A 27,873-nucleotide genomic window follows, 5' to 3' on the forward strand; every position below is an offset into this window, starting at 1 on the left:
CCTCTATTAGATTGGTTAGAGACTGGTCCAAAACTTCAGGTCCTTAGTAGATGAATGAATGAATGAATGAATGAAAGGAAGGAAGGAAGGAAGAATTTTTAAAAGGTAGGAAGGAGCCTAACCATTCATACTCTGCCTTAAAGCACAATTTTAGATTTTTTTTAATGAATGTATAATTAAAATTTTTTCTTTTTACATTTACTAAGCTTTTAACACTGTATTATTCTAGCTTTGAATGATATTTTGAAAGAGTTTATTTCCATGGGAAGTTTGGTTGCACTGATTGCCACAAGCCAGTCTCAGCATTCTCTCCATCCTTCACTTGTTTCTGCTCAAGGAATTCACACATTTCAGTGTGTCCACCACATTCAACCTCCTGATCAGGTAACATACTGCTTTAGAAGGTTGTTGAAATGTACCCTTTATGTGAATGATTTTTCAGTTTTATTATTTATGGTTTTAAACTTATGCTTATGTTAATGATCATAATATTTGAAAAGGTAGCATTTGGTGCATATTGTGCTTAGAAACAATTTTCATTCATAACTGTCTGAAATGTTACTGTGCACTTTCCAAGGAAATGGCTTTTTTGAAAAGAGCATTTCTTCTTTTTTTAAAGTTTTCTTTTTTCCAATTCCATTTAAAAAGAAACAAAACCCCTAAGAATTCTGAACTGTTTCAGTTTTTTGTTGGTGAAATCAGTAAATATGTCATAGAAATTAGAATTTTTTCAGCCTCATTGAGGTATAACTGACAAAATTGTATGTATTTATACAACATAATGATTTGATACACATTGTGAAATATTTACTACAGTCATCTTAACACATTCATTACCTCCCATAATTGACTTTCTTTTTAAAATTTTTATTTTATTTTTTATTTTAGAGATAGGGGAAGGGAGGGAGAAAGAATGGGTAAAAAACATTGACATGTGACAGAAACATTGAGTGGTTGCCTTCTTTATGTGCCCCAGGCGACCAAACCTTCGACCCAGCTATGGTCCTGACCAGGAATCAAACTGGCAACCTTTCAGTTCCCGGAAGACGCTCCAGTCAACCAAGCCACACTATCCAGGGCCATAATTATCTTTTTAAAGCATTTTTCTTAGTGAGAAAGAGCAGTGAGAATGCAAATAGATCTATTTTAAAAATTCGAGCCCTGACTGGTGTAGCTCAGTGGATTGAGAGCAGGCCTCTGAAGCAAAGGGTTGCTGGTTCGATTCCCCAGTCAGGGCACATGCCCGAGTTGCAGGCCAGGTCCCCTGTAGGGGACACATGAAAGGCAACCACACATTGACGTTTCTCTCCCACTCTTTCTCCTTCCCATCCCCTCTCTCTAAAAATAAATAAGTAAAATATTTAAAAATATATATATATATTTTTAAATTTCATTAACTGATTTTTTTTTTACCAGCACTAATATTCTGTACCCACTACAATTCCACATCCAGTTCCAGGATGTTAGTCTTTCCCTCACACCACTGAGCAATTCATGGACACAAGCTGAGTGCCCTACAATTTAACTCAATTCTTTTATTTATTTTTTGTATTTTAGTTAATCTTTATTTTACTATTATTTCTTTTACTTTACCCCTTAGTCCCCTTTTACCACCCCACCCCACCAGCAGTCATTACACTTGAACACTGTCTACCTGGAGATGGGTCAGACCCCACAGGTTAAGGTCTCAGTCTCACCAGACAGCCCTGCACTTCAGACACCAGTGTCAAGTCCAGGCTGTTACCTGTGCCTCTGACTGGGTAAATCAGAGGTTCCCACAGCTCCCTCCTTGGGTTCAATTAATTTGCTGGAGCAGCTCACACAATTCAGGATACTGGTTTACTCACTGGACCAGTGTATTACAAAGGATGTTAAAGGGTATGAATCAATAGCCAGATGAAGAGACACGTGGGGCGAGGTCCTGTCCTCCTAAAAGAGCTTCTGTCCTGTGGAGTTTGGGGCCCAGCACCTTCTCCTCATGGGAGTATCTGATTCACCAACTCAGAGGCTCCCTGAACCCACTCCTTGGGACTGTTTTGGAGGCTTCATTACATTGATGGGATTCATTAAATCATTGACCATTGGCAGTTGATTCAGCCTCCAGTTTCTCAGGAGGTGGGTCTGAAAATTTCAACCTCTGTTTATGGTTGGTTCCCCTGGCAACTAGCCCCCATCCGTAGGTGCTTTCCAAAGTCACCTCATTAACATAAACTCAGGTGTGATTGAAAAAGGTTTTTTATTATGATATCAAGACACCTTTATCATTCTTATCACTTAGGAAATTCTAAGGATTTTAGGAAGTCTATGCCAGAAAAAGAGACAAAGACCAAATATATATTTCATACTATGAATCACAGAATCACAAGTACATGTGGCACATTGTCTCATTTAGGGACTCAGGTTCATGATGGTTTTAGTGGCAGTGGCACATTTAAACTTCTTATTTAAAATTCTTACCTAGTGTCTACCCTGAATACTCAGATGCTGTGCTAATTGACTGTTACTGAAGAACAAAAGTATTATACCCATCATTAAGCACAATAGAATGATAGTAGTATAGTGGTGTTCGCCATTGAACATGCTTTTAGAAGTAAGTTTTATAGGAACAAAAAAAACTATTCAGAGTAACCAGATATTACTAAAAAGGCTTCTTACTAGAGAAAGAAATAGTAATCACTTACCAGTGTGATTTTTTTTATAACTTACTGAGCTATAACTAAAGAAAAACTTATTTATAAAATTCACAGTTCGCTCACTTTTAACATGTGTCTATACCGTGACACCATCACCACAATTAGGGCAGCAGACGTCTCCCTCCCTCTTGGCAGTTTCCCCGGCGCCCCTCTGCCGCCCCTCCCTCCCCTGCTCTGCACAGGGACAGCCTCCAGAGTGCTTCCCACCACTGCAGGTTATGCTGGCCTCATAGTTCTCAAAGTATATGCACTAAAATGTACAGCTGAGCAAAATTAGAAATTTGAATTTTTTTTCTTCAGGAACAAAGACGTGAAATTCTGCATAATGTAATAAAAAATAAACTGAACTGTGATATAAACAAATTCACTGATCTTGACCTGCAACGTATAGCTAAAGAAACTGAAGGGTTTGTGGCCAGAGATTTTACGGTGCTTGTGGATCGAGCCATACATTCTCGTCTCTCTCATCAGAGTATATCCTCTAGGGAAGGTATGTTTTACTATTAAAACCAAAATTCGGAATCTTCATTCAGTGATGTAGAAATGTTATTATAGTAAAGCAAGAATTAAATATATTCCATTATGGTATTCAAATACATAGTTGTTTCGGTAGAAGATGGGCATGGCTGGCTAAGTTGATTGACATATTTTGAAAATTCATATACAGATAGGACGACCAAAAGTAGCTTTGTTCACTTTTAAACAGAATTAGTTTTAACGACACTGGACTTCCAAAAGGCTCTCCAAGGGTTTACTCCTGCATCTCTGCGAAACATCAGCCTGCACAAACCTCAGGACCTGGGCTGGGATAAGGTTGGTGGGTTACACGACGTGCGGCAGATACTTGTGGACATGATCCAGTTACCAGCCAAGGTGCGTGAAAAAGCCAAGTACTCCCAGACGAGTCACAGAGCCGTTGGCTTTGGCCCCTGTGTTAGCCTACCCAGTCTCAGTTCGATCCAACAGGTATTTACTTAGTTACCAGAGAAATGTCCCAAACTGCTTTTGGTACACTAGCAGGTTTTTATAGTATTCATTATACTTCTTGCCCATAAGAATCTTTTAAAGAAAACTGGACTGATAGTTACAGGAAATACATTCTGATGTAGATTTTATAACTCTTATATTTTGCTTGACGCATTCAGGCTGTACCAAAGCAGAACAAGGTGTCAGCTGGGATTTGAACAGAAATAGATGGGAATCAGTTGGGAGGTGGAAGAGTCATCTCAGTCATGGAATGGATGGATAAGGAGATTTCCGGACTCTTGGTGGCAGTCCTGGGAAGGCGGGGTTATCGGGCAGCACAGACCAGGCAGATGGCAGGACACCGGGAGCGAATGTAGGTCGCTTTTTCGATCAGAAGGTCGTGTCTAGGGGGTAGTGCGTTTGAACCAGAAACCTGAGAGAGAAGGATCACTGCCTGAGATCAGGGACCCATGCACAGAGGAGAGAGATGGGTACGGACTTCAGTGGAATTAGATGGGAGATTTTACTGTGATCATTACCCAAGTTTTTCTACAATTTTCTTTCTTTGAATATACATAGCTGTCATATGAACCATACAAATAGAGGGCAGTGTTCTTATTAAGAGATTGGTTTTTTATTTTCTTAATGCAATACTTTTATAATGTTAATTAAACAGGAAAAAATGGAAAAAATTTGATGCAGCTACATGGATTTTATGTAGAATGTATAGTATTGTCCAGTTGAGAAATACCTAAGGTAGTTTGTTTGTGTTCATTTTCCGTCATTGCTCTGTGATAAAGGTGGCAGTTATTGCCATCCGAATACTATCTTCTGTACATTGATCTTTGGTTGCTGCTTAGTCCTTCATTTCAGATGTGAGCTCTTGGTCACACTTTCGTATTTCCCAGTACCCAGAATTGTTTGCGAACTTGCCCATACGACAGAGAACGGGAGTGCTGCTGTACGGGCCTCCTGGGACGGGGAAAACCCTGCTCGCTGGAGTCATTGCACGGGAGAGTGGGATGAATTTTATTAGTGTCAAGGTATGTTGTGCGTTTATCTTTTTTTTACTGAGGTAAAATTTCTGTGACATTAATTATTGGGCAATTCAAAGGCGTTGAATGCCCTCACAGTGCTGTGTGACTGTCCCTTCTTTCTAGTTTCAAAACTTTCCATCCCATTCCCTATTCCCTCCTTCCCCCAGCAACCACTAATTTACTTTCTGTCTCATGGATTTGCCTGTTCTAGACATGTCATAAAGAAGGAATTATATGTCACACAACAGGCTTCTTTTACTTAACATAATGTGTTCAACGTTCATCCAATTTGTAGCACATACTTTAGTCCTGTCCTTATACACCTGAAGGATATTCCTTTGTATGGGTGTGGCACGGTTTATCTGTTCATCGTTGCTAGACATTTAGGTTGTTTTCACCTTTTGACTGTTACAAATAATGCTGCTATAAATTGTGTACAAATTTCTGTGTAGAAATGTTTTCATTTCTCTTGAATATATATACCTTGGAGTATAACTGCTGGGTGATATGGTCATTCTATGTGTAGCTTTTTGAGGAACCACCAAACGGGTTTTCACCGTAACTGCACCATTTTATGTTCTCACCAGCACGTATGAGGGTCTCTCTGCACATTACCAACACCATTTATGTCTCTTGATTGTGGGTCAGTTTCATATTTGGAAAGCTAGTAGGAGCAGAGACCCATTTATTAAAGCTGTGAGGCACATTGAGTAATGAGCCACCTCTCTTGTAGGGCTTACTATGTTCCTGCTTAAGGCAAATCTTCACGCATTATAAATAAAATTATGTATAAATAATCAAAGAGCAAAGGGCACACTATACTTGAAGGGAGAAGAAAACCTAGAAGACTAGGAGCCAGAGACCACACTGAGGCAGGAAGCCAGGTTTTTATGGTTGCATCATTTGTTGGCTGTGTTTCACCCTCGCTTGTGTCACACTAGGTCCAAGTGTTTTCAGATACAAGGTGAGTGTGGTAATTAAGGGACATGCTAGCATGTCTTGTAGGCCATGGGTAAGCCTCCCAGTCCACTGGTCTGGGGTCTGATATCTTCGTTGCGCAGGTTCAGGGTCCAGCAATATTAGTCTACCAAAGCATGATTACATTGCAGGCATATATTGTAACGTGATTCATATATAACCTGAAAGCCAGTGCAGTAACTTCGTGATCTAGTTAATGCCTTTTTATCATATGAATTGCTGTGAGCTGGTTTCATGGCAATAACGGAGAAACACTGTAACGTTTACATTTTCCTGTCTTTTTTTTTTTTCCTGGATTCTGCAATAACTGACCATGCTCTTCTTTTTGCTTGTCACTAGAATATAGTTTCACTATTTTTAAAAAGACATAATTTTCAAGATTAAAGCTTGTGATAAGTGTTGTATTTTAGATTGTTCCATCATGGAGGATATCTTACCCCTTCGGTAAATCCCCGAATCACCATTAGGTGAAAACCTTTCCCTAAAACCTTTCTCTCTGGAAAGGTTTCAATAGCAAGCTCATACTCTGGGGATGGGGCAGGGCTAATCCCAGGAGGCGTGCCCCAGAACAGGGTCCTTTCACTGACACCAGTGTGCTGCCTAGTCCCCCATATTTGGCCTTGGTTGTTTCTTGTTCCATCCTCTATAGGTCTCTGATTGTGTTAAGAAAATCTAATTAAATGCTGGTATATTAATAGATATGTAGATGGCTGTGTATTAGATATTCTTAATTTTGGTCACATATCCTGATCAGTATTTCTTTTTTTTTTTTTGAAGTAATAATTTTTCACTGGAGATCACTTTAGGGTCTATTCAGTTTTTTTTTAAATTTTAAGATCTCAATTTAAAATACTGCCCTCATTACTGATTTTGTTATATGTAGTAAAGTTTATTTTAGATTACATATTCTTCAACTTCTGTACAAATAAACTGGCCTCAGTAATTGAAGATGCTGATTAAAGTAATTTATCTCATTACATATTTTTTGGAATCTCCAAAGATTTGAGGCAGATGAAACATTTTCCCTTTGTAAACCATTCAGTGCTTTACTAAACAAGTAATTACTCAGCACTAACTATGTAGAAGACACTGCTTTTGGCACTGGGGATTCAGGAGTGAATAGAACTGCTTTTTTTGGAGATCACTTTTTATTTACCAGCGATAAATGATCAACAGACACAGTCAGTATGATATACTGTCGGCTGGCAGTGGTAGATGCTGATGAGGAAGATGAGCAGGGTCAGGAGGTGCAAAGTCACGTCACTGGACTGGGTCATAGAGGGGGTTGTCAGGTAAGGCCTTTCTGAGGACCTGGCATTGGGTCAGAGATCTAAGTGGAACTGAAGCAGTGGGCCATGAGACAATCTGGGGACAGATGTTATAGGCAGAGGAGACAAGGGTAGAACTTGTGGTGTGATATTTATTCCAGCCACATAATTTTAAATGTGTTCAAGACATTTATTTAATCATACTAAAATTTTTTCATGACTACATTCAGACTTAGTCTTAAAAAATTATATTTTGTTTGTAAATAATTTTATCTTACTCTTATTTAATTTTATTTTATCTAATAGGGGCCGGAGTTACTCAGCAAATATATTGGAGCAAGTGAACAAGCTGTTCGGGATATTTTTATTAGGTCGGTTACCTATGGGTGTTTTTTAAGCCACTGACTCTATTATTTATCAGTCAATGCTGTTTGGTCTTCAGTTGTTTTTGTTTGTTTGTGGGGGTTTTTGTTTTGTTTTAGAACTGATATTTTAGACCTGTGATTTATGTGGAGAACAAAGATTCTGTTTCACCAAAATCCCTTAAATATAAAACATTTTCAGTATTAATTTTTGGGTATTGTTTGGTTTTGTGTTTACAATAGAAATATTCCTGAAGTGCTGAAAGTGGAATCAGAAGTGGTTATTCAAAGGAATCTCAAAGTAGATCTTTGTATGAACCACATAATCCCTCTAGTCTATCTTTTTTAAACTAAGATTCCATGTGGTCAACTTAATTAAAATAGAGTATAACTATTGCTGTGTTTTTATAAAGTACATATGAATAAGAAACTAATATGTAATAATCAAAATATTTCAATGTAATCAGATTACAGGGAGTTTTCAAATTAAAAAGGTACTTTATTTTATTCTTCTAAAATTTTATTATAAACTAAGCCATTAGAAGAATACATGTAATGTACATATATATTTTGAAGAAGAATAATGAACTCTTTTTTTTAAAAAAATATCAGTGTATGGTTACCTCTCATGCATTCCCTGCTGGGAACTGGCCTGAAACCCAGGGATGTGCCCTGACTGGGAATCGAACTGCGACCATGTGGTTTGCAGGCCCGCGCTCAATCCACTGAGCTACACCAGCCAGAGTTGAACTCTTAAGAATATATGCACCACCCAATTTAAGAAATGGAACATTATCGGGAACGCATTATTAATAGATAAAGACAGCCACCACATATTGAGAAAAGGGTCAATTTGCCACCAAGACAGTATAATTCTAAAACTGTTTCTATAATAATATAGCTTCAAAATATTTAAGGCAAAAATTGACAGAACTGCAAGGAGAAATTCACAAATCCACCTTTATAGTAGGATTTTAACACAGGTTTTAGTAGTGAAGTTGAGATTTTTAAAAGAGTAAAAATTTAGAAGATTGAAACAATATATTCTACCAGATTGATCTAAGCATATGTAGAACATGTACCCAACAACCAGAGAATATTTATTGTTTTCAAGCACACCTGGAACATACTCAAAAACTGGCCATATGCCGTTCCATAAATAGCAATAGCAGTAAGTTTCAAAGATACAGTATCATACAGATTCTATTTTCTGAAAACACATGTTAAAATAAAAGGGTAATCCCCTCCCATTCATTTGGAAATTAAAAAACAAACAAACACTCTTCTAAATAATTTATGGGTTGAAGAGGAACTGGAAGATACTCAGCACTATTAAGTAATAATGAAAACTCTATTAAAATTATCAGATGCCCCACAACTTATTTCAAGGAAAACTTATAGCCTTAAATTCTTATTTAAAAAATGATTGAAAGTTGATCAGCGGGTATCCATTTTATGAAATTAGGGAAGTATAGATGCAAACTAAAAAAAATAATAAAGAGGAAAAATTAATGAAATAGAAAACAATAGAGAAGTTCACAAACCCAAATATTTTTTGAAAGCCTGGTAGAATTGATAGGTCTCCAGGAAGTTTGATAAAAATAAATACAGTGTGAATAAACAGTGTGTATTAGAGCTATAGGAGGGACATGACTAAAGATACCCAGAAACAAAAGATAAGAAAGGAAAATTATGAAATAATATTAGGAACTTTATGCCAGTGTCTTTGAAACTTGGGTGACATAAACAAAAAGATAATTGACCAAAATCGCAGAAAGAAGAAACAAAATCTGGATAGTCCTATAACTGTAGGGAAAAAATGAGTCACTTGTTAAAATTCTTTACCGAAATCAAATATCAGACCCAGTTGGATTTCTAGGAGAGTTTTGACAGTCATTCAATGAGCAGATCATTCCAGTCTCTTGTTTGCCCCAGAAGAAGATTTATCTTGTCATTCATTTATCCCTGCTGAGGTCGTGACTGATCTGAGAGATACAAACTCTTTTCTTAAGTATTGTGACATATATCCGGTGCATAGGTTCAAGTTCATGATTAGCTGCATGTTTGTATGTGACTAATATTAAGCCATTAACATTTAAGCTGTAAGTTTGGTTATAACACGTGTTTCATCAGAGTGTGTGATGTTCTATAGTAAATCATATCTGAGAGATACTGAGAACTCTTAAGTCAGTGTTAGTGTAGTTTTTTTCATGATCTTTGAAGTCAGTGTTGTGTTTGGGTTTTTTTAAATTTACCATTGAAAATGGCTAGAAAATATACTGATTCAGTAATCCAAAATATGTTGGAGAACTTCAGTGAATGCTACTCGAGTTGCTTATCAAAATATTTTTGCAAGTGTTGTGAGAAGTATTTATGCCTTGAGCACAGTGGTACTGTTTGCAATGACTATCACAAACATTTTGCAAAGCCAGCTATTGAAGATTCTGATTAATGTTAAAGACATTTCCTTGATTGCATTCTTTAGCAATATCCACATTTCCATCATTTGAAAATTTTTTCTTTCCTTTATAATTTTTACATTGTAACCAAAAAAAAGATTATGTATTTCATTATATAAATATAACAAATGCAAATTTGCAGTATTTTTACTTCTTATATTTCAGTCCATACTAGTAATGAATGTGTCTCTCAGATACACACGACCGTTGCAGGGTTAGTGAGATGATGTTGGGCCTTTTTTTATCATCAGCATGACAGGTGTTTTGTATTATGGACAGTTCTTCAGACATCGTCCAACCTGTTCCCAGAGATGGAATTTGTTTTTTTTCCATTTAATTAAAACAAAATTAGTTAGAAGTTCAAAGTTCAAGTTAGAAAAAAGGTAATATACATAACTAAAATATATTTTATAGAGAGTTCTTAGAAAACAATATGAAAATAATGAGCTTGCCAAATTTTAAATGGACAAGAAGAATGTATGGCATTTCACAAAAGAAATAAAGGTGGCCAATAGGCGTATAAAAAATGTTTACTTATATTAAGAATTAAAGAAGCATTTCATTTACTGAATAAGACTCTGGTTTTTGTTTTAGTACCTGCCCAGGCCTCAGTCTTAGGCAAACACCTTGACCTCTGTAAGACCCAATTTACTGAAAACTAGGATAATTACATATGCCTTCCTTTTTTTCAACAATTCATTGTGAAGATTTAAATACACAACATGTAAGCATATATATGTAAAATTACTTTGCAAATTCAGAAGCCCTATTCAACTGTGAAATATTGCTTGTTTTTTCCCAGAGCACAGGCTGCAAAGCCATGCATTCTGTTCTTCGATGAATTTGAATCCATTGCTCCTCGCAGAGGCCATGATAACACAGGAGTCACAGACCGAGTCGTTAATCAGTTGCTGACCCAGCTGGATGGAGTAGAAGGCTTACAGGGTAATCATTGTAAATACCGAACTATTTTATTGTAACAGAGCCTTTCCAGGACTTGGTGAACGGTTTGTGTTTTCTTCCCCCAGGTGTTTATGTGCTGGCTGCTACTAGTCGCCCTGACTTGATTGACCCTGCCCTGCTTAGGCCTGGCCGCCTGGACAAGTGTGTATACTGTCCGCCTCCTGATCAGGTGACAGTTCCATATTCAGAGTCCAAAACCCAACAAATGCTACACTCTTTCCTTGTGAACTTGACTTGTGCCAGGTAACAGCAGCTGTCCTCAAAAGACCAGCTTTAGGCAAAGGTCTTAGCCACTGCTCACAGCGTAAAAAGATTCTGAATTAGGTACAGAGCCTCTCTTTGGCCCAGCCATTTCCATGCAGATCTAAAAACTTCATGATCTTTCAGTGTTGGCCAGTTGGGACAAAAAAGGAAGGAAACCCCAAGTATTGCGTGTCCACATTCCCTGTGTTTAAAGATCCCATATTTCATTATCCCAGCAAAAGACTCTGATACAAAGTCAAGCATATGACTCATAAGTACACAAGGAGGTTAGGTAGAGACATGAATTTTAACTGTTCCTTTGTTGTTCCAACTCTTGTTCCCAAATTTAGAAGCTAAAGAATAAATTAGTCAAAGGTATAAAATACCTAAATATATGTTACATGTAGCTATTCTTTAATTTTTTTAAAACACTCTCAGCACATTTGTCCAAGTCTAGGAAATAAGCAGCGTCTGCATCAGAAATGATTTACACTGAATAGTTAAGAATATTGCTTTTCATTCATTTTCTTCCCTGTGTACTTTCTGTTAGGGAACAAGTCCCAAGAAGGAAAGATAGTAGACTGATGGTACATTTTTTTCAACTTACTTATAAAACTTATTAGATAGGTAAAGTTAATTTCTAAAAATCTTAAGGTATACAGTTTAAAGTAATATTTAATTTTATGTTTTATTGGTTATATCAGTTAGTTTTTCTCCCTTCAGGTGTCACGTCTTGAAATTTTGAACGCTCTCAGTGACTCTCTCCCGCTGGCGGACGACGTGGACCTTCAGCACGTGGCCTCGGTAACGGACTCCTTCACAGGAGCCGACCTGAAAGCACTGCTTTACAACGCCCAGCTGGAGGCCTTACACGGAAGGCTGCTGTCCTGTGGGCTCCCTGTAAGTTACATGAGGACATCGTTACTAAGGTGCTTCACGAACAGTAAGGAAAGTCCAGTACCAAAATCTTAACCTTGAAAAATATTCTGGTTTTTAGCAACTTTGGTAAACTGTATAGAAATTTACCTTTAGTCAGATGTTCCCTAGTTGGAATATTGACTTTACAGAGAATTTGTAATCGTGAAGAGTTTGGTGTCTTTTTAACATTATCTACTATTGGCAAAGTACATTGGTGTGCAGAAAGATATTTAAATTGGGATATCATAAATTAGATAATACAGATAGATACTTTAATTTAAAAAATAGCCATTTTGATGCTTACATTGTCCCCGATTTGGTCACTAGGAGCTGCTTTGGATGGGTTTCATGTCCTTTGCTCATTCTTTGGTCACTTACCTTACTTCCCGATACAACAAGTTGTTCTAGGTTTATCTTGTATCCCTTTCTGTAAGCCTTAGAATCAGCTTTTTTTCTAAGAATAGTAGTTTGATTTTAATTTTTATAGCAGATAATTTGAACTCTGCTATATTATGGACTTTACAATACATTTTCTAGGAAGAGATTTCTTGTGTACACTGCTCTTTCCTATGTTTTTTGATTGATTGTTTCTTTGTTTGTTTGGAGAGTCTTGCAAGGCCCGATGTCCCTAAATTCAATACTACTAAGTTTTTGTTGTTAATTTTGGTTAGCCATTGAAGTTCTTTCTTTTCCTCTTTCATTATCAGAAAAGGTTTATGTCTGGAAAGTACAGAAGTCTGACTCCTAGGTTTGTTACAGAATTCTGGGACAGCTGGTTAGCATATTATCTACACATTCCATATGGTCTTTTAAAAAAATTGTAATAGTTAAATTTCTATTATGTCTTCAGAACCATTGGAGAATAAGTTTTGGGGTTTTTTTAATGCCTCAAAATGCCTTGTACTGGTCTGTTAGAATGTTTTGTGTTATTTCTGAGTTGCAGGTTATTAGATCTTTACAACCGGTTGCCCTCTGTGTGTTTTAGGATGGAAGTTCCAGTTCCGACAGTGATCTGAGTCTGTCTTCAATGGTTTTTCTTAACCACAGCAGTGGCTCTGATGACTCAACTGGAGATGGAGAGTGTGGCTTAGATCAGTCCCTTGTTTCTCTGGAGATGTCTGAGATGCTTCCCGATGAGTCCAGGTTCAACATGTACCGGCTCTACTTTGGAAGCTCTTATGAATCAGAACTTGGAAATGGAACCTCTTCTGATTTGGTATGCTGTTCAGTCATTGGACAGTTCTGAGATATGATGCCATATATTGATATAAAGTTGTACAGTGATTTGTCTCCTAGCCAGTTCCATGTATTCTTTCTCATTGGTTGGTTTGTCAGTAAAATAGTCTTGTTTTCCTCACACTAATTAGTCATTTTCATTCCTTGGTCAGAACTGTAAGACAGAGCTGGCCACTAGGGGGAGCCAAAGTAGCCAGATGGTTTCTTTCAGATTTATCTCCATCAGTGGTTCTCATCCACCTTTAGTAGCAGATCCATTTTATATTAAATTTAAATTCTGTTATTAGGACATTTGAGGATAATGAGGAATTTGGTAAAATAATGTCAAAAATTTTTGATAACCAAAAGATACCTATCTGTGATACTTTTGGTGGAAAGTACAAACCCAGTAAAAATGGTGTAAGTAGTATTAATGTTTTAACAGGGAAAATGTTTAGATTAAATATAGGAAATATCCTTTTTAAAAAACATTTTGTTTACTTTTTAGAGAGATGGGAAGGGAGGGAGAGAGACATCAGTGTGTGAGAAACACACCAATCGTTTGCCTCCTGCGTGCCCCCAACCAGGGAACCTGGCCCACAACCCAGGCATGTGCCCTGACTGGGGAATGAAACCAGTGACCTTTTGGTTCACAGGCCAGTGCTCAATCCACTGAGCCATACAGCCAAGGCATCATTTTCTTTTAATTAAAGTAGCATTCAACACATATTTCCCCAATATTAAGAGTAGTTCACTGTTACTTTTTTTGGCATGCATAACATTTTTATGTATATTTTTCTTGGGTTTTGTAAATTTGCCTTATTCATGTTTCAAAAAAATAAAAGTGACTGCTTTTTATTCCCAAGAGTAGTAAGCTATTGTTTTAATTCCAATCTTTAATTCTGTTTTCCATTTCTTAACTTCTTTGTGGAAATATCCCAGAACCTTATTCTTGTTGAAAATTAAGACTAAGGCTCATTTGGAACCCATCCCTAGGGCATCAGGGCGGTGGGTTTAGTAACAAAACATTGGCCAGACCTTGAGCTGTGACAGTTTTCACTAAATGGTGGTTCAACATAGCTATAAATGACCTTTATAAAATATGAACAGTTTGCTTAGTTTCAGTTCATTAAAATGTAAGCTTACCCATATTAAGGTTTTAGTGCTTAAAATTTTTAATTTTGTCTTTGATAAACACATACTTTCCTTGTCTCCCTCTTTTTCCTTTCTTCTCATCATTACACCTAACCCTGCAGAGCTCACAGTGCCTGTCTGCACCAAGCTCCATGACTCAGGATTACCCTGCAGTTCCCACGAAAGAGCAGTTGCTCTCACAGCCTCCCGTGTTCAGAGCAGCTTCACAAGAAGGCTACCAAGAACTTACACAGGAACAGAGAGATCAACTGAGAGCGGATATCAGTATTATCAAAGGCAGATACCAGAGCCAAAGTGGAGTATGGCTTTTCTCTCCCCACACCATTATAATTGTAACAAGTTCCTAAAAATCATTTTCTTTTTTAATTTACACCTGTTTATTTGATTTGTAAATGAGCTATATTTATAAGCAAGGGACTGAAACCTGTTGATCAAACTGTTATGTGCTTCCTGCTTTCAGACAAGTTTTAGTAATCTTAACCGGAAAGGGAATGCATGGTCTCCTGCAAAGACTGACAAAAAGGGAGAACACTTGGACTGCTGCTTTTTAAATCATGTCCTGAAGTTAACTTTTTGTCGTTTTCTTTATTTAAGGAGGATGACTCCCTCAACCGACCAGAACCAGTCAAAGCCAGTCTGGCCATTAGTCAGTCTCATTTAATGACTGCTCTCAGGCACACAAGGCCGTCCATTAGTGAAGATGACTGGAAGAATTTTGCTGAGCTGTAAGTAACAGACTCTGATTCATAAGTATGTATTATTAGAGGTGTAGTTATTCACTTGAACTCTTAAAATTCTTATTTAAAATTATATTTTGAATATTTAAAAACCAATTCAGAAATTTGTTTAGTAGCTATGCATTTAAATACCCAAAAACTTCAGGAGTATAGAAATCAAAAATGAATTTTCACTAGCCAATTTATTTGATTTAAATTAATGAATGATTTAATTTTAAAAGCTTTGAAGAAGTGAAAGAAAAATTAAAAGTTCAAAATGATTCCAATATAAAGTTTGTGAAAATATTAGGGAAAATATACCTATTTCACTTAATTTTTAAAAAGATTTTCTTTATTTTATTTTTAGAGGGGAAAGGAGGGAAAAGGGGAGAAAACCATGTGTGTTTGCCTCTCATGCCCCCTACTGGGGACCTGGCCTGCAACCCAAACAAGTGCCCTGACTGGGAATTGAAGAGGAGACTCTTTGGTTCTCAGGCCAGTGCTCATTTCACTGAGCTATACCAGCCAGGGCTTCACTTTCAGTGTAATTTTTATTTTATTAATCTCAAGGAACACTCCAGAACATTCAGGCTTACTCACTTGTACACATTTGGATTTACAGGCTTCTTTCAACTGTGTGTATAATAACTTATTCTGAGACCCACAGACTAGGGACCAACTCAAGAAATTATTTTTCCTGTTTTTTTAGAAGTTACAACTTTTTGGGGTGTGTGCATGTGTATGTACATTGTCAGGGCAGAAAAATTTTCTTCTCAATTCTTTGGCTGACCTAATAATTAAATTACCATAACACAGATTAACAGAAAAATTTAATTGCACAGTTACTGGAGCCCCATACAAATAAGAGGCAGTTAGACAGTTGAGGCTTGTATAGCAACACTGTCCTGAGGAAAAGGGTAGGGAAAGCAAGGTGAGAAGGGCCACCATGTGGCTGTCAGGTGTTTGTGCTGCCCTGCAGGTGTCTTTCAGATAAAAACAAGTTACCCTCTGGGCCCTGGCCAGGTGGCGCAGTTGGTTGGAGCGTTGTCCTGATGTGCCGTATTGTGCAAGCAATCAGATTTCTGTGGAAACAAAAGAAAAACAAAGGTTAATGATCAGAGCAGGCCATAACTGAAGTCTTGAGTTCTGAGGGCTGCCAGTCGAGGTTTCTAGATGTCAGATGACAGCATCTTCTGCAGGTTGAATGTTTCTGATTTTGTTATTGGATGTTCAGATAAAAACTGAGTGACCCACACAGCAACAGGCACAAAGATTGTCCACGCATGAGCTGTTGTGATTTGTGGAAAGTTTTTATCAGGTTGTTTACATTCAGTTTTCAGGGATTCGGGAAGAGAGCAGGTCTTGAAATTATTTGTTTTTATTGATTTTAGAGAGTGAGACATCGATTTATTGTTCCACATATTTATGCATTCACTGGCTGATTCTCGTATGTGCCCCGACTAGGGACAGAACCTGTACACATTGGGACAAAGCTCTAAGCAACTGAGCTATCCACCCAGGGCCTAATGGAACAGTTTTTGTTTACAGTGTTTCCAAGTCAAAAGAGGGGGGTAATTTAGAAATCAGGAACCAGTCCAGTTTACAGCTAGAAAACAAAACATCAAAGACAATTGACAGCACTAGAATCTCGTATCCACAAAGGTGTATTACTGAAACATAATTTCTCTCCATATTCACTCCCATTTTTATCAAAGATAACCACGATAAGACTAATCTGTTTGCAAAACAAGTGTAGTTTCAATAAACTTGGCCTGATTGTTTACATAAGTGAAGCTCTTTTAAACCTGCTTTACTAGAACATTTCATAAGGAATCTCCGATTGAACTTTTAAAAGCCTCTTGAGGCTAGCACACCAACAGGGACTCATCATCAGAGTCTGCTTGCAGTACATTCAGATGTGAGTTTATTCCCTTCTTCTGGAGGTCCCCAAGATATCCTGAGCTTTCTGCACCTGCTAGGAAGTGATGTTCTTTACTCACCTGATAAGGTTACTGGGAACCCTGTAAGCAAAGGTGTACAGGCCTGTGTTCCAAGGTGCTTTATTGGCTCCATAAGGTCACCCTTAGTTCCTCCTGTGTGCATTCTCAGATGTGACATTCTGGTTCAAGTCTTCAGAGTATCATCAGTGTTTCCAATTGTGTCCTGTTACAAGGAAGAAAGATTCTTACTGAACTTATGCAAATATCAATTGTCAGGAAAATAAGAATATTCATTCAGTAGAAGTTTCTGAATTCTGAAGGAATCAGGTAGGGAGAAAAAATGTTTCATCTTTGTTTACAAAGTTATATTTACCAAGTTACTGATAGCCTAAAAGGTTTCCTTAAATTTTGAAAAAAAAGCATAAAAGAACCAATGTTCCAAACAAAAAAAATTACAAAAATTGTAATCATCCTCATCAGTTCATTCAGTCCCATGTAATTAATTCTTCTTGATCTTGCTCTTTTGTTAGCAGTTTTAATAGCCATCAGTTTCTCCATCAGAGAGAGGTCTGCAGGTTCTTACCCGGGTCAGTGGTATGGTCTGAGAGTATCGGGAACCTGCGCTTATGAGAGTCTCCTTCCCATGAGGCTCCTTGAAGATGAAGAACTTCTGCAGGAACACTTTTGCAAAAACATCCAAGTAAAACAATAAGTGTCTGTAATGACAGAAATGGCCATGGTTAAAGATCTGATGTGAGGTCATTGTAATTCACTTGACAGGGTAATGTGGTTATTTCTGTGACACAACATTTTTAAGGATAATACTTGGCATTATGACGAATACTATTATGTATCCGATTTTTAGAAATTCTGTGTAGTTTCTGGAACACATAACAACATATATTCATACAGATAGAACCAAAAGAAGGTTTAGTATTACTTCTAGGCTTGTGTTAGTGAGTGTACTCCATGACGCTTCCCAAAACTACAGATTTGTCCAGTGACTCATTTCTTAGTGTATTCTCACCATTAGGTGGCGCATGAGCGCATATCAGATGAGCCTACTTAGTTTCTCATCTCTCATTGTGTAAGGAGAGGACACATCTTTTGAGATGTTCCAGGGTTTCTTAAATATTCCAAAGTGAATTTGAGGTCCTAAGACTTTCAGTTAGAATTTGATTTGGGGAACATTTGTCAGAAATACCAAAAGATTTTTAAAACAGTCAAATAGGATTATATGTCACTGTGAAACAATAATAATTATCCATTTAACCAAAGTGACAGTTAAAAACTTTGTAGGCAAATACAAAAAGTTACATAGTTGTGAAACAAATAAAACTTAGCTCTTTTAATAGAGAAGATTGTTTTCTTAAGTAATCAAACATGAAGCATAGGAAAATTAGTCCTTTTAGCAGATGAAAGAAAATTGTTTTATATAAGTACATGTTAAAGTTTACTTTTTAAAACTTTATTCCATTTTAATCAGCTTGACTACACCAACTAAAATTTACTGTCCAGCTTTCTATATCCTTTTAGTTGGTCCTTTTTTCTCCTTTTTCCCATTCTGAAACATTCGGTGGTTTTACTTTACGATAAAATTATGTTCCCTTAACAAAAGTCCATCTCTATACGTCATACCTTTTAACCAAAACAAACCTACTTTCCTCGTATACAGAGTTGTTTTCCTTATTTCTTGCAGTTTTAATTACATACATTAATTAGAATTCTTAACACTTAAAAACATTAATTTTTAGTAGATGTGAAATGTTACACCAGCATTCTATAGGTTGGCATATCTATGGATACATTTCATCATTTCTAGAAGCATAACCCTCTCTTAATAGCACAGTTTTTCACTGTGACATAGGGCATATTTACCTGTTAGTTTCTCTGTAATAAGAAACCAAAAGTAGCCCTGTCTGGTGTAGCTCAGTGGATTGAGCGCGGGCCTGTGAACCACATGATTGAGGTTCGATTCCTGGTCAGGGCACATGCCTGGGTTGCAGGCCAGTTCCATACATTGATGTTTCTCTCCTCCTCTCCTTCCCTTCCTCTCTAAAGATAAATAAATAAAATATATTTTAAAAAAAGAAACCAAAAGTAGATAAACCTGTGTTCAATGCTGTTTCAGAATTCTATTTAAAAATGGTCTACATAGTCAGTGAACTTCCATCATTTAAATTAACGAAACTCTTAAAGAGTGTAAGTTACCAAAGACATTTTGGAAACTATTTGAGGAGACCTCATACATCATAATTATTGAAAAGTTTTCTTAAGAACTTTTTTTCCTTTTCCTTTTTTTATTTTTTAAAAATATATTTTATTGATTATACCATTACAGTTGTTCTATTCCCCCCCTTCATTCCCCTCCACCCATACACTCCCTCCCCCACCATTCTCCCCCCCTGTTGTTTATAACCACGTGTCTCAAGTTCTTTAGATTCTATATTTCCCCCACTATTCTCGCCCTCCCCCCTATTTTCTACCTATCATCTATGCTATTTTCTGTGCCTTTTCCCCCCTTCTCCTCCTCCCACTCCCATGTTGCTAACCCTCCATGTGTTCTTCATTTCTATGGTTCCACTCCTAATCTAGCTGTCCTCTTGGTTTGCTTTTGTTTTAGGTGTGGTTGTTAATAGCTGTGTGTTTGCTGTCCTTTCACTGTTAATATTATTCATCATCTTTTCCTTATATAAGTCCCTTTAGCATTTCATATAATAATAAGGGCTTGGTGATGATGAGCTCCTTGAACTTGATCTTATCTGAAAGCACTTTATCTGTCCTTCCATTCTAAATGAAAGTTTTGCTGGATAAAGCAATCTTGGCTGTAGGTCTTTGGATTTCATGACTTGGAATACTTCTTTCCAGCCCCTTCTTGCCTGTAAGGTCTCTTTTGAGAAATCCACTGACAGTCTGATGNATTTCAATTAGCTTAGCCTTCATATGTTTCTCTAATTTGTGACTGTAGTCTACCAGTTCTGTGAGCATCCTGATAAATAGTGTCTTAAATTGGGCTTCTGAGAGCCTGGCAATCTGTTGGTCGCTTAGGGTTATTGGCTCTGGGACTTTTGAGTTCCTCTTGCGCCATCTTTTGGGCTGTTCGTGCCTGTTACGTATCAGGATCGGAGCCCTAGGTTTTCACCAGAGCAGGGCAACTCAGTCGCTGGGTTGTGACATTGTATGTGGGGGCGGGGTCAAAGAGGGACAATGGCTTCCCTCCGCCGCCTGCTGCCGCGACCTCCATTGGCACCGAAGCCACCACTGTCACTGGGCCCACGCGTTTCGTTCCACTGCACTCGAGTGTGCCACCGCTGTCGGCCCTCCACCACTGGGTTCGTCCCCTGGGGCCTGCGTGGTCCGTCTCACTGTGCGCGAATGTGCGACCTTGGTCAGTCTGCCCTGCACCCCGACTGGCTTTGGGCTGCCCGCGCGCCTAGCGCCTAGGTCAGGGGATCTGTCCTGCCCGACCCAGCTCTGTTGCTGGTTCCGCCTCTCTTACTGTCCCCGTTGAATGGTTCGTAGATGTCGGACTTCCGTATAATTCCGTGTTCTGGTCTCTGGGTGTGTTCTACTTCTCCAAAACTTTTGTTGTAGTCAAACTTGGTTGTGGGAGAAGGCACAGTGTTTCCACCTATGCCTCCATCTTGGCGGAAGTCCTATTTTTTCTTAATATTTAGATTACTTACAAAAATTTCATGAGACATTAAAGTCAGGGTAGCCATTATGAGAATCTTTAAAGTTTATTGGGATGACACTGGCCAACAGAATGCTACGGGTTTCACACACAGCACAGTGTTGTGTGTTCACCAACCCCGTCAGGTCGCCGTCCATCACCATTTTGTTCCCCCAGACCCTCCTCCATATGATGAGAAATTTTGTGACAAATATAGTACATGAGCTTATTTGACTAAGAAACCTAGGTAGAATAAAAGTTGTGTGTCTGCATTATATTAAATGCTGATAACTTTGAAAACGTGCCATTGTAAGTAAACCAACAAACTTAAACTAGCTTTTTTTAACCGAAGATTATTCCAGATCACAAATTTTAAAAGCATTTGGGTTAATTTCTGTTACATATCTGAGAGTTTAGAAATATTTAATGAGCGCTTATTTTTCTTTGGCCAAAAAATTCATTTTGTTTTTTCTGTATGGTGGCTCTAGTGGTGCTTAGTTGTCTTCACCTTCATTTGACACAATTTCATTAGATTGTATTGTGACAACTGTCATATCAGCATTCATTTTTCAAAACAATTTTTATCAAAATTGGTGAATTTTGTGTAGCTATTTTAATATTGAAAGTGGAAGGAAAGAAGCAATATTTTTGGTATATTATGCTTTATTGTTTCAAGAAAGGTAACAACACAATGGAAATGTAAAAATACTTATGGAGAAGGTGCTGTGACTGATCAAACCTGTCAAAAGTGGTTTGTGAAGTTTCTTGTACTGTTGACACTTTGGCCCAGGAATTCTTTGCTGTGGGGCTGTCTCATGCATTGGAGGGTATTTAGCAGCGCCCCTGGCTTCTACCCCCTAGAAGTCAATAGTGGGACATGGCAGACATACTCAAACTACCCAAATCAATAAAGTTATTTGTGAAAATAAAGAAGTCTTATTTTACAGAAAGAAATTAAACACTTTTTGGCCAACCCAATAAACAGAGCTTTTTAAGAAATTAATTTTGGTAACACCATCTGGACAGAGGAAAATATCACATATTTGTAACATATACCCATAGACAGACACAAACAGAGACCCAAACAGAGTCCCTGTAGCTCCCATTCCAAAATCTGAGCCACACATCAGGTACAGTACAAAACTCATTAGTGTATAAATAACAGTCGAATCCAAATTATGTCTCTAATAGAGCAAGTTAAGAGTACTTGTTCAAATGGCTGAAACTTTCTACTGATATTTGTGGAGAAGACTTCTAAGATTTCTATTTGGCCCTTGATAAGTAATCTTACAGAGGCTGTGGACTAGATTTTGGGCAAGGGAGCTTTTATTGCAGTCTGTGCTTTAGAAAGTCCATTTGCCCTTCCACTGCGGCCTCAGGTGGCTGTGGGCAGTGTCATAGTTGTCTCCCGAGGCGTTCATGTTTCAGAGACATGGTAACATTTCCATTTTCAAGACACAGAAACAATGCGGGTTTTCTCCTAGGAGTTATGAGGTTTATTTCTCTAGTATCTAGGTTAATCACTATTTAAAATTTTCCTTCTTTTTTGGACAATTCTGTTCTAAATATCTGTAAGAATTTTGAGAGGAATAGGATAGTTCGGGGGTTGGGAGAGATGGGTGGACTTTGAAATGTCTCTAGAGGCACACTCCTGGTTTGGCAAAGACTCCAGGCTGTAAAATGATGGTCCGAATTCCTCAGAGAACTGGTTGCAGCCTGAATGCAGTCTAGGGGCCGACCGTCCACCCAACCACCTGCAGACTGTCAACTAAGACAGAACTTAAAAGGTTTCTGTATTCTAAAGCATCAGGGTTCAGTGCAGTATGCCTTTAAAAGGCCTGTGTAGCCCTGGCCAGTGTGGCTCAGTTGGTTGGGGCATCTCCCTGTAACTAAGAGGTCACAGGTTTGATTTCTTGTCAGGGCACATACCCAGGTAGTGGGTTCGATCCCTGGTTGGGGTGCATGCAGCTGATCAGTGTCTCTCTCACTAATGTTGCACATGCGCTTGCTTGCTCTCTCTCTTCTCTCCTCCCCCTTTCTCTCAAATGAGAATTTTAAAAAACCTATATGAGGTCTTTAGCAGAGGCCTCTGAATGTTTTCGTTTCCCCCCCTGATTGTACAATTCAACCTTGGATCAGCTCACCTTAGCAGGAAAGGCTCTGCTGTTGCTTCTCTCAGCCCCTGGAATCTGTTTCCCGTGGGCCACCTGGCTTGTCCAATAACTACAGTAGAATCAAGGCGGGGAAGAATACCCCTCAGCAGCCAGTGGGGGTCCCCGTGAGCAGGGTTCGGATAGACGGTAGTCCTTCTGACATCTCTCTAAATTTGGCAGGAGGTTCTGAACATGGAAGTAAAGACATCCACAAAGGGGATGATTCTTCTAAATTCACTTCCTGGCTTTCAGCATTTACATGAGTGAGCCGTACAACCCCCAGGCCCGAGTGCTGACTGTAAATCTCGTAGGGCAAGGGAAGGTAACACAGGCAGTGGTGCATGTACACAACGGAATATTACTTGGCTGTAAAAAATAATGAAATCTCACCATTTGTGATAGCATGGATGGACCTAGAGGGTGTATGTTAAGTGAGACAAAGACAAATACCATATGAGTTCACCTATATGTGGAATCTAAAGAACAAAATAGAAGAACAAAGAACATAGAAACAGACTCATAGATACGGAGAACAGACTGGTGGTTGCCAGATGGGAAGGGGCTGGGGAACTGGGTGAAAAAGGTAAAGGGACCGGGAAGTGCAAATTGGTAGTTACAGAGCAGTCTCAGGGGTGACAGCACAGGGAATGCAGTCCGCTGTGTATAGTTACGTGTGGTGCCAGGTGGGTACTGGAAATAGTGGGGTATTATTGTAAACACACGACTGTAACCACTGTGCTGCACACCTGAACCTGACACAAAACGATGACTGTAAACTGAAGTTGAAAAGACACAGCAGACAGGACTGGATTTCTAGAAGGGGAACCGACATCGGATGTGCACTCTGTTCTCCCGTCTGGCTAAGGCCGCCCCTAAGGCCAGCGCCACACTCCTGTGTCCTCTTTCTAATTCAGCCTTTCCGCAGGTGTGGTAAGGATGAGAGGTTTCTAAAATGTTTGCAGATTTAGAAGTTTTTCCTGTCAAAGGATCTATCTGGCCAGTAGTCATTTTCATATGTGCTTGCTGTGTCGTGTGCACCCACTGTATCGTGTGTGCTTGCTGTATCATGTGTACTTACGTAGAAGAACCAGAAATCTCCCTTAATCCCTCTGCCTCCTAAAGCATATTTATTTGCATGTTCAGGTGTTTCTTTCTCGCTAAAACAAGACACCGCACACACAGCTGAAGAGCAGTTCCCCTTTCATCCGCCTGCTCCTCTTGAACGTTCCTTCACATTTTAAATAAGTTACTACCGTATTGTTTTTGACACACTTTCTAATATGGTTATCCCACATACCCAGTTTGGGGACACTTGTTTGCAGCTTTTCCCTTACAAGCAATGTGATAACCTTCTTGGAGCTGAGTGGTCCCACATATTCTTGTTTGGCTGGGATAGCGGCAGCATTGTCGCATCGCAGGGCCCTCGCCTTTTTGGAGGCTTTTGAAGTGACCGCCTTTCTGCCTCCCAGAAATACCAGCGCGTGTTCCAACAGCAGTGCAGTGAGTGCCCTTCACCACACGCTTACCGGCAGCATCATAGTGTTTCTCCAGTCCTGGCCAATGGGAGAAAAATTCTGTCTTGTTTAAAAATGTACACTTAAGGCCCTGGCTGGTGTAGCTCAGTGGATTGAGTGCTGGCCTGCAAACCAAAGGGTCGCTTGTTCAATCCCAGTCAGGGCACATGCCTGGGTTGTGGGCTGAGTCTGGTGGGGGGGGTGGGCATGAGAGGCAACCACACCCTGATGTCTCCCTTTCTCCCTCCCACTCTCTCTAAAAGTAAATACAATTTTTTAAACATAATTCTGTTTGCAAACAATGCATGGTCTTTTGTAATTTTAGCATTTACATGTATTTAAATATCTCACTTTTTTTTAGGTATGAAAGCTTTCAAAATCCAAAGAAGAGGAAAAATCAAAGTGGAACAATGTTTCGACCTGGACAGAAAGTAACTTTAGCATAAAATATACTTCTGATTTTTTTTTCTTGGTGACTTGTCCCTATGTTGTAATAGTAAAAATGGTGTATGTAAATTTTTTTAATTTAATAAATTAAGCTGTAAAATCACAGATTTGTAAACCTGTGGTTATATAATGATCAAGATTACTTGAGAGTAATACTGTATAATGGGATATTTATAACAGATTCTGTATTTTATTTCCTATAAATCTATATTAAACCCTTAATGAAATACTAGACGGTGTAATTTTTTCTCTTTTGAAGAAAAGATAATAAAGAATGTAATTAAATACATTTCTTAGAACTCACAATTGCATACTCAACATCTTTCTCCCATTTGATGAGTTTTCTACTTAGCAACTTCTTGGCTGTTACAGAAATAAAATACCCTATTATTTACAAATCCAATTTTTTCTTATATCAGCAAATGTGGCATTTATACAAAATTCAAATAAACTTAATTATTCCATTGACCAGAAACGAGATCCCATTTTCCTAACATACACATCCAGTGTCAAGACCAGGGTCCTGTGTGACGTCTACTCTTCCCCCAGCTTCATCAAGCTTTCACTTTTATGTTCTTGAGGTGAAGTCGGCCTCCACCTCACTGTGAGCCATACTGTGAGCCATGCGTGGCTATGTGGCATAGCTCAGACAGTGTGTAGGGTGGTAGAGTCCTACATAGAGTCACTCTATAGTAGTGATAGAGTCCCTCGGGTGGGCCCCCTTAATGTAATGAGGGCACAATGTCTGCAGACACAGCAACCTTTCACAAACATGAGGGTGAAAACCACAGGCAGCTGATGGCAGAGCAGGAAACAAGGAGCGGGGTTCCCTGAGTGGGCATAGTAGCCCTGGGTGTCCTACTCCTAGGCCTTTCGTCCTAGACAGATACACCCCTTATTTACTTCTGAGTGGGGTTCCTGTTACAGCCAACACTAATCCTAACAAACACACCAATTTCTTTCTTAATATTTATTTTATTTTTTTTAGAGAGTGGGGAAGGGAGGGAGAAAGGAGAGAAACATCAATGTGAGAAACATTGATTGGTTGCCTCTCACATGTGCCTGAACCCACAACCCAGGCACGTGACCTTTTGCTTTGTGGGACGATGCTCAATGAACTGAGCCACAAAGGTCACGGCAACACCAATTTATTTCTTGTGGCCATGAAGGAGTGTTTTTCTGACATCACCACCATCTTGGGGGACAGAGCTGCATGGTGATAAGTTGGCAAGTTGCAGACAGTGCATTCACTGAATAAGCCCATCTCACAAAGTCTGTGGATTTCTTTATATTACACCAGGATGTTGCTGGCATCTCACCTTCATTCAGTGTGAGTCACTGAATGCCACTGCCAACCACCCAGCCATGGAATCAATCAGAACATCCCTGACGCTGATGCAGCCCCTGAATCAATAAAAAGATACATTCAGGCATTAAACTTGACCAATAATTATGTTTTTCCTAATGTCAAAAAATAACATAAACAGAGCCATTTTAAAATGGAGTTGGAGCTGCCATCCATAGTAATCGCTTCAAACCTCGGGAATGTTCAAACTGGGCAAAACAACCTTTAGACTGGGCCTAAAGCAGTCCTGTAGCCTCAACAACCGTTTGCTAAGATAACAAGAAAGCAGACATTCTGACTGTGGACTTAAAATTAAAAACGTTCTCTAGAATTAGCATCACTGTGTCAGCTTATCTGCACCTATAAAAACTCCTTCCTTCAATTCATGTAATTGTGCCCCTTCTCTTTCTCATTGGCACCCACCCCATGCCTCTACCTCCTACCCAGAACACTTTGCGGTCTCCTCCTGAATCAGTACTTATGTAACAGCTATTCTTTTTTATCTCAAATAAAAACTTCGTTGCCTCTCAATTTGGCCTTTTATTTTTATTAGTATTTTTAAAATATTTTATTTATTTATTTAGAGAGGGGAGGGGAAGGGAAGGAGAAAGGAAGAGAAACATCAATGTGTGGTTGCCTCTCGCTCGCCCCCTACTGGGGGCCCAACTTTGCTTGCAACCCAGGCATATGCCCTGACTCCAACCTGCAATCCTTTGGTTTGCAGGCCAGTGCTCAATCCACTGAGCTACACCAGCCAGGGCTGGCCTTTGTTTTTAGATTAACACCTACTTAGCCTCGCACCCGACACATGTATCTCTACACATTTTCTTCAGATTAAAAAAAAAGCAAAACATTGTAGTTCTTCACTCCCTGGGACTTGGGATCTGACAGTGGGTAGTTTGGAATCATGAATCAACTCCCTTTGCAGGACTAATCCCTACAGCCATGGGCATTGCAGGGTCTTCCAGCAAGAGACATAGGGGCTGCTCCACTATCTAGACAAATGTAAAAGGGGTGGGGGGCCCAGTTCCTTCCACGTGTCCCCACCCCAACACTCAGGGGCCCAAACTTTTCCGACTAATGCCTTAACTGTCCTATGCGTGATCTGATGGGCCTGTGAACCCGAAGGACAACACAATCCAGTAAACTGTAGGATCAAACTCTGCATTTGATCTTCAGCTCTCAGCTTCATGGCTCCAAAAGACAAGGCACACTTAAAGCAGCCACACACAAACCCCCAATTTTCAGTCTATACCTTGAGCTGAAAATACAAACACCGGAGCTTGTCTTCTTCTTTTTTAAGCTCTCACACTGTAGTCAGCTCACGGATTTGAAATCCTCGGCTTTCCTACTATCCTGTAGCAGCAACCCCTTGGGTGGGCGCTTCCTCCCTGGGACTGATTGGCGATGCTGTGGTGGCTGTGTTGGCACTGCATGCTGTGGACTCCCACTCAGGCCCCTGGACATGGGGTGCGTTTTCCTTGCCTTCAGCCTTCACTAGTCCCCAATTCCTCCTTATTTTCTTCAAGGTGTGTTGCCTGCAACTACTTTTGGTACTGATTTCTGCACCCATCAGAATGTTTAGTTGTAAGCGGCAGAAACCAACCCCAGAAAAGGAATTTGGCAAAAGCTTGTTGGGGCTAGAAAACAAGGAGATGCTCAAAGACTAGTGGGGTCATGTCACTAGTCTTTGCATGGAAACTGGCTTAAAGAAGCCCCCACTCCAGACCACCCTCACCCAAAAGACCATGTTGTGGATGCCACTGTCCCATTCCCACCCCTCGAAGTCTGCCTGTTCTTGAACGTGCAGCTTCCCGAAAACCCTCAC

General features: G+C 39.1%; 1 protein-coding gene across 6 annotated transcripts in view; it reads left to right on the forward strand.

Moving 5' to 3' along the window:
- PEX1 (peroxisomal biogenesis factor 1) overlaps positions 1 to 24,978 on the forward strand; it is a 51,419-nt gene extending 26,441 nt beyond the window's left edge. Inside the window, exons 13-25 of one of the 6 annotated variants that reach the window (XR_005069445.1) lie at positions 230 to 384; positions 2,994 to 3,183; positions 3,400 to 3,566; positions 4,568 to 4,702; positions 7,249 to 7,313; positions 10,566 to 10,708; positions 10,792 to 10,895; positions 11,693 to 11,869; positions 12,873 to 13,103; positions 14,359 to 14,556; positions 14,852 to 14,982; positions 22,920 to 23,037; positions 24,615 to 24,710. Coding sequence is in view for 5 of the 6 variants with exons in the window: in XM_037066058.1 (XP_036921953.1) it covers positions 230 to 384; positions 2,994 to 3,183; positions 3,400 to 3,566; positions 4,568 to 4,702; positions 7,249 to 7,313; positions 10,566 to 10,708; positions 10,792 to 10,895; positions 11,693 to 11,869; positions 12,873 to 13,103; positions 14,359 to 14,556; positions 14,852 to 14,982; positions 24,615 to 24,699 (1,781 nt within the window). In the remaining variant the exon portion in view is untranslated. Of the gene's footprint in view, positions 1 to 229; positions 385 to 2,993; positions 3,184 to 3,399; positions 3,567 to 4,567; positions 4,703 to 7,248; positions 7,314 to 10,565; positions 10,709 to 10,791; positions 10,970 to 11,692; positions 11,870 to 12,872; positions 13,104 to 14,358; positions 14,557 to 14,851; positions 14,983 to 22,919; positions 23,038 to 24,614 lie in introns of those variants that run through there. The other 5 variants (XM_037066058.1, XM_037066057.1, XM_037066059.1 and 2 more) reach the window with 5 other exon arrangements.
- Positions 24,979 to 27,873: the final 2,895 nt, after the last annotated feature.

The sequence above is a fragment of the Sturnira hondurensis genome, unplaced genomic scaffold (genome assembly GCF_014824575.4).
Source record: "Sturnira hondurensis isolate 20B ecotype Veracruz unplaced genomic scaffold, ASM1482457v3 Scaffold0016462, whole genome shotgun sequence".
Classification (NCBI taxonomy): domain Eukaryota; kingdom Metazoa; phylum Chordata; class Mammalia; order Chiroptera; family Phyllostomidae; genus Sturnira; species Sturnira hondurensis.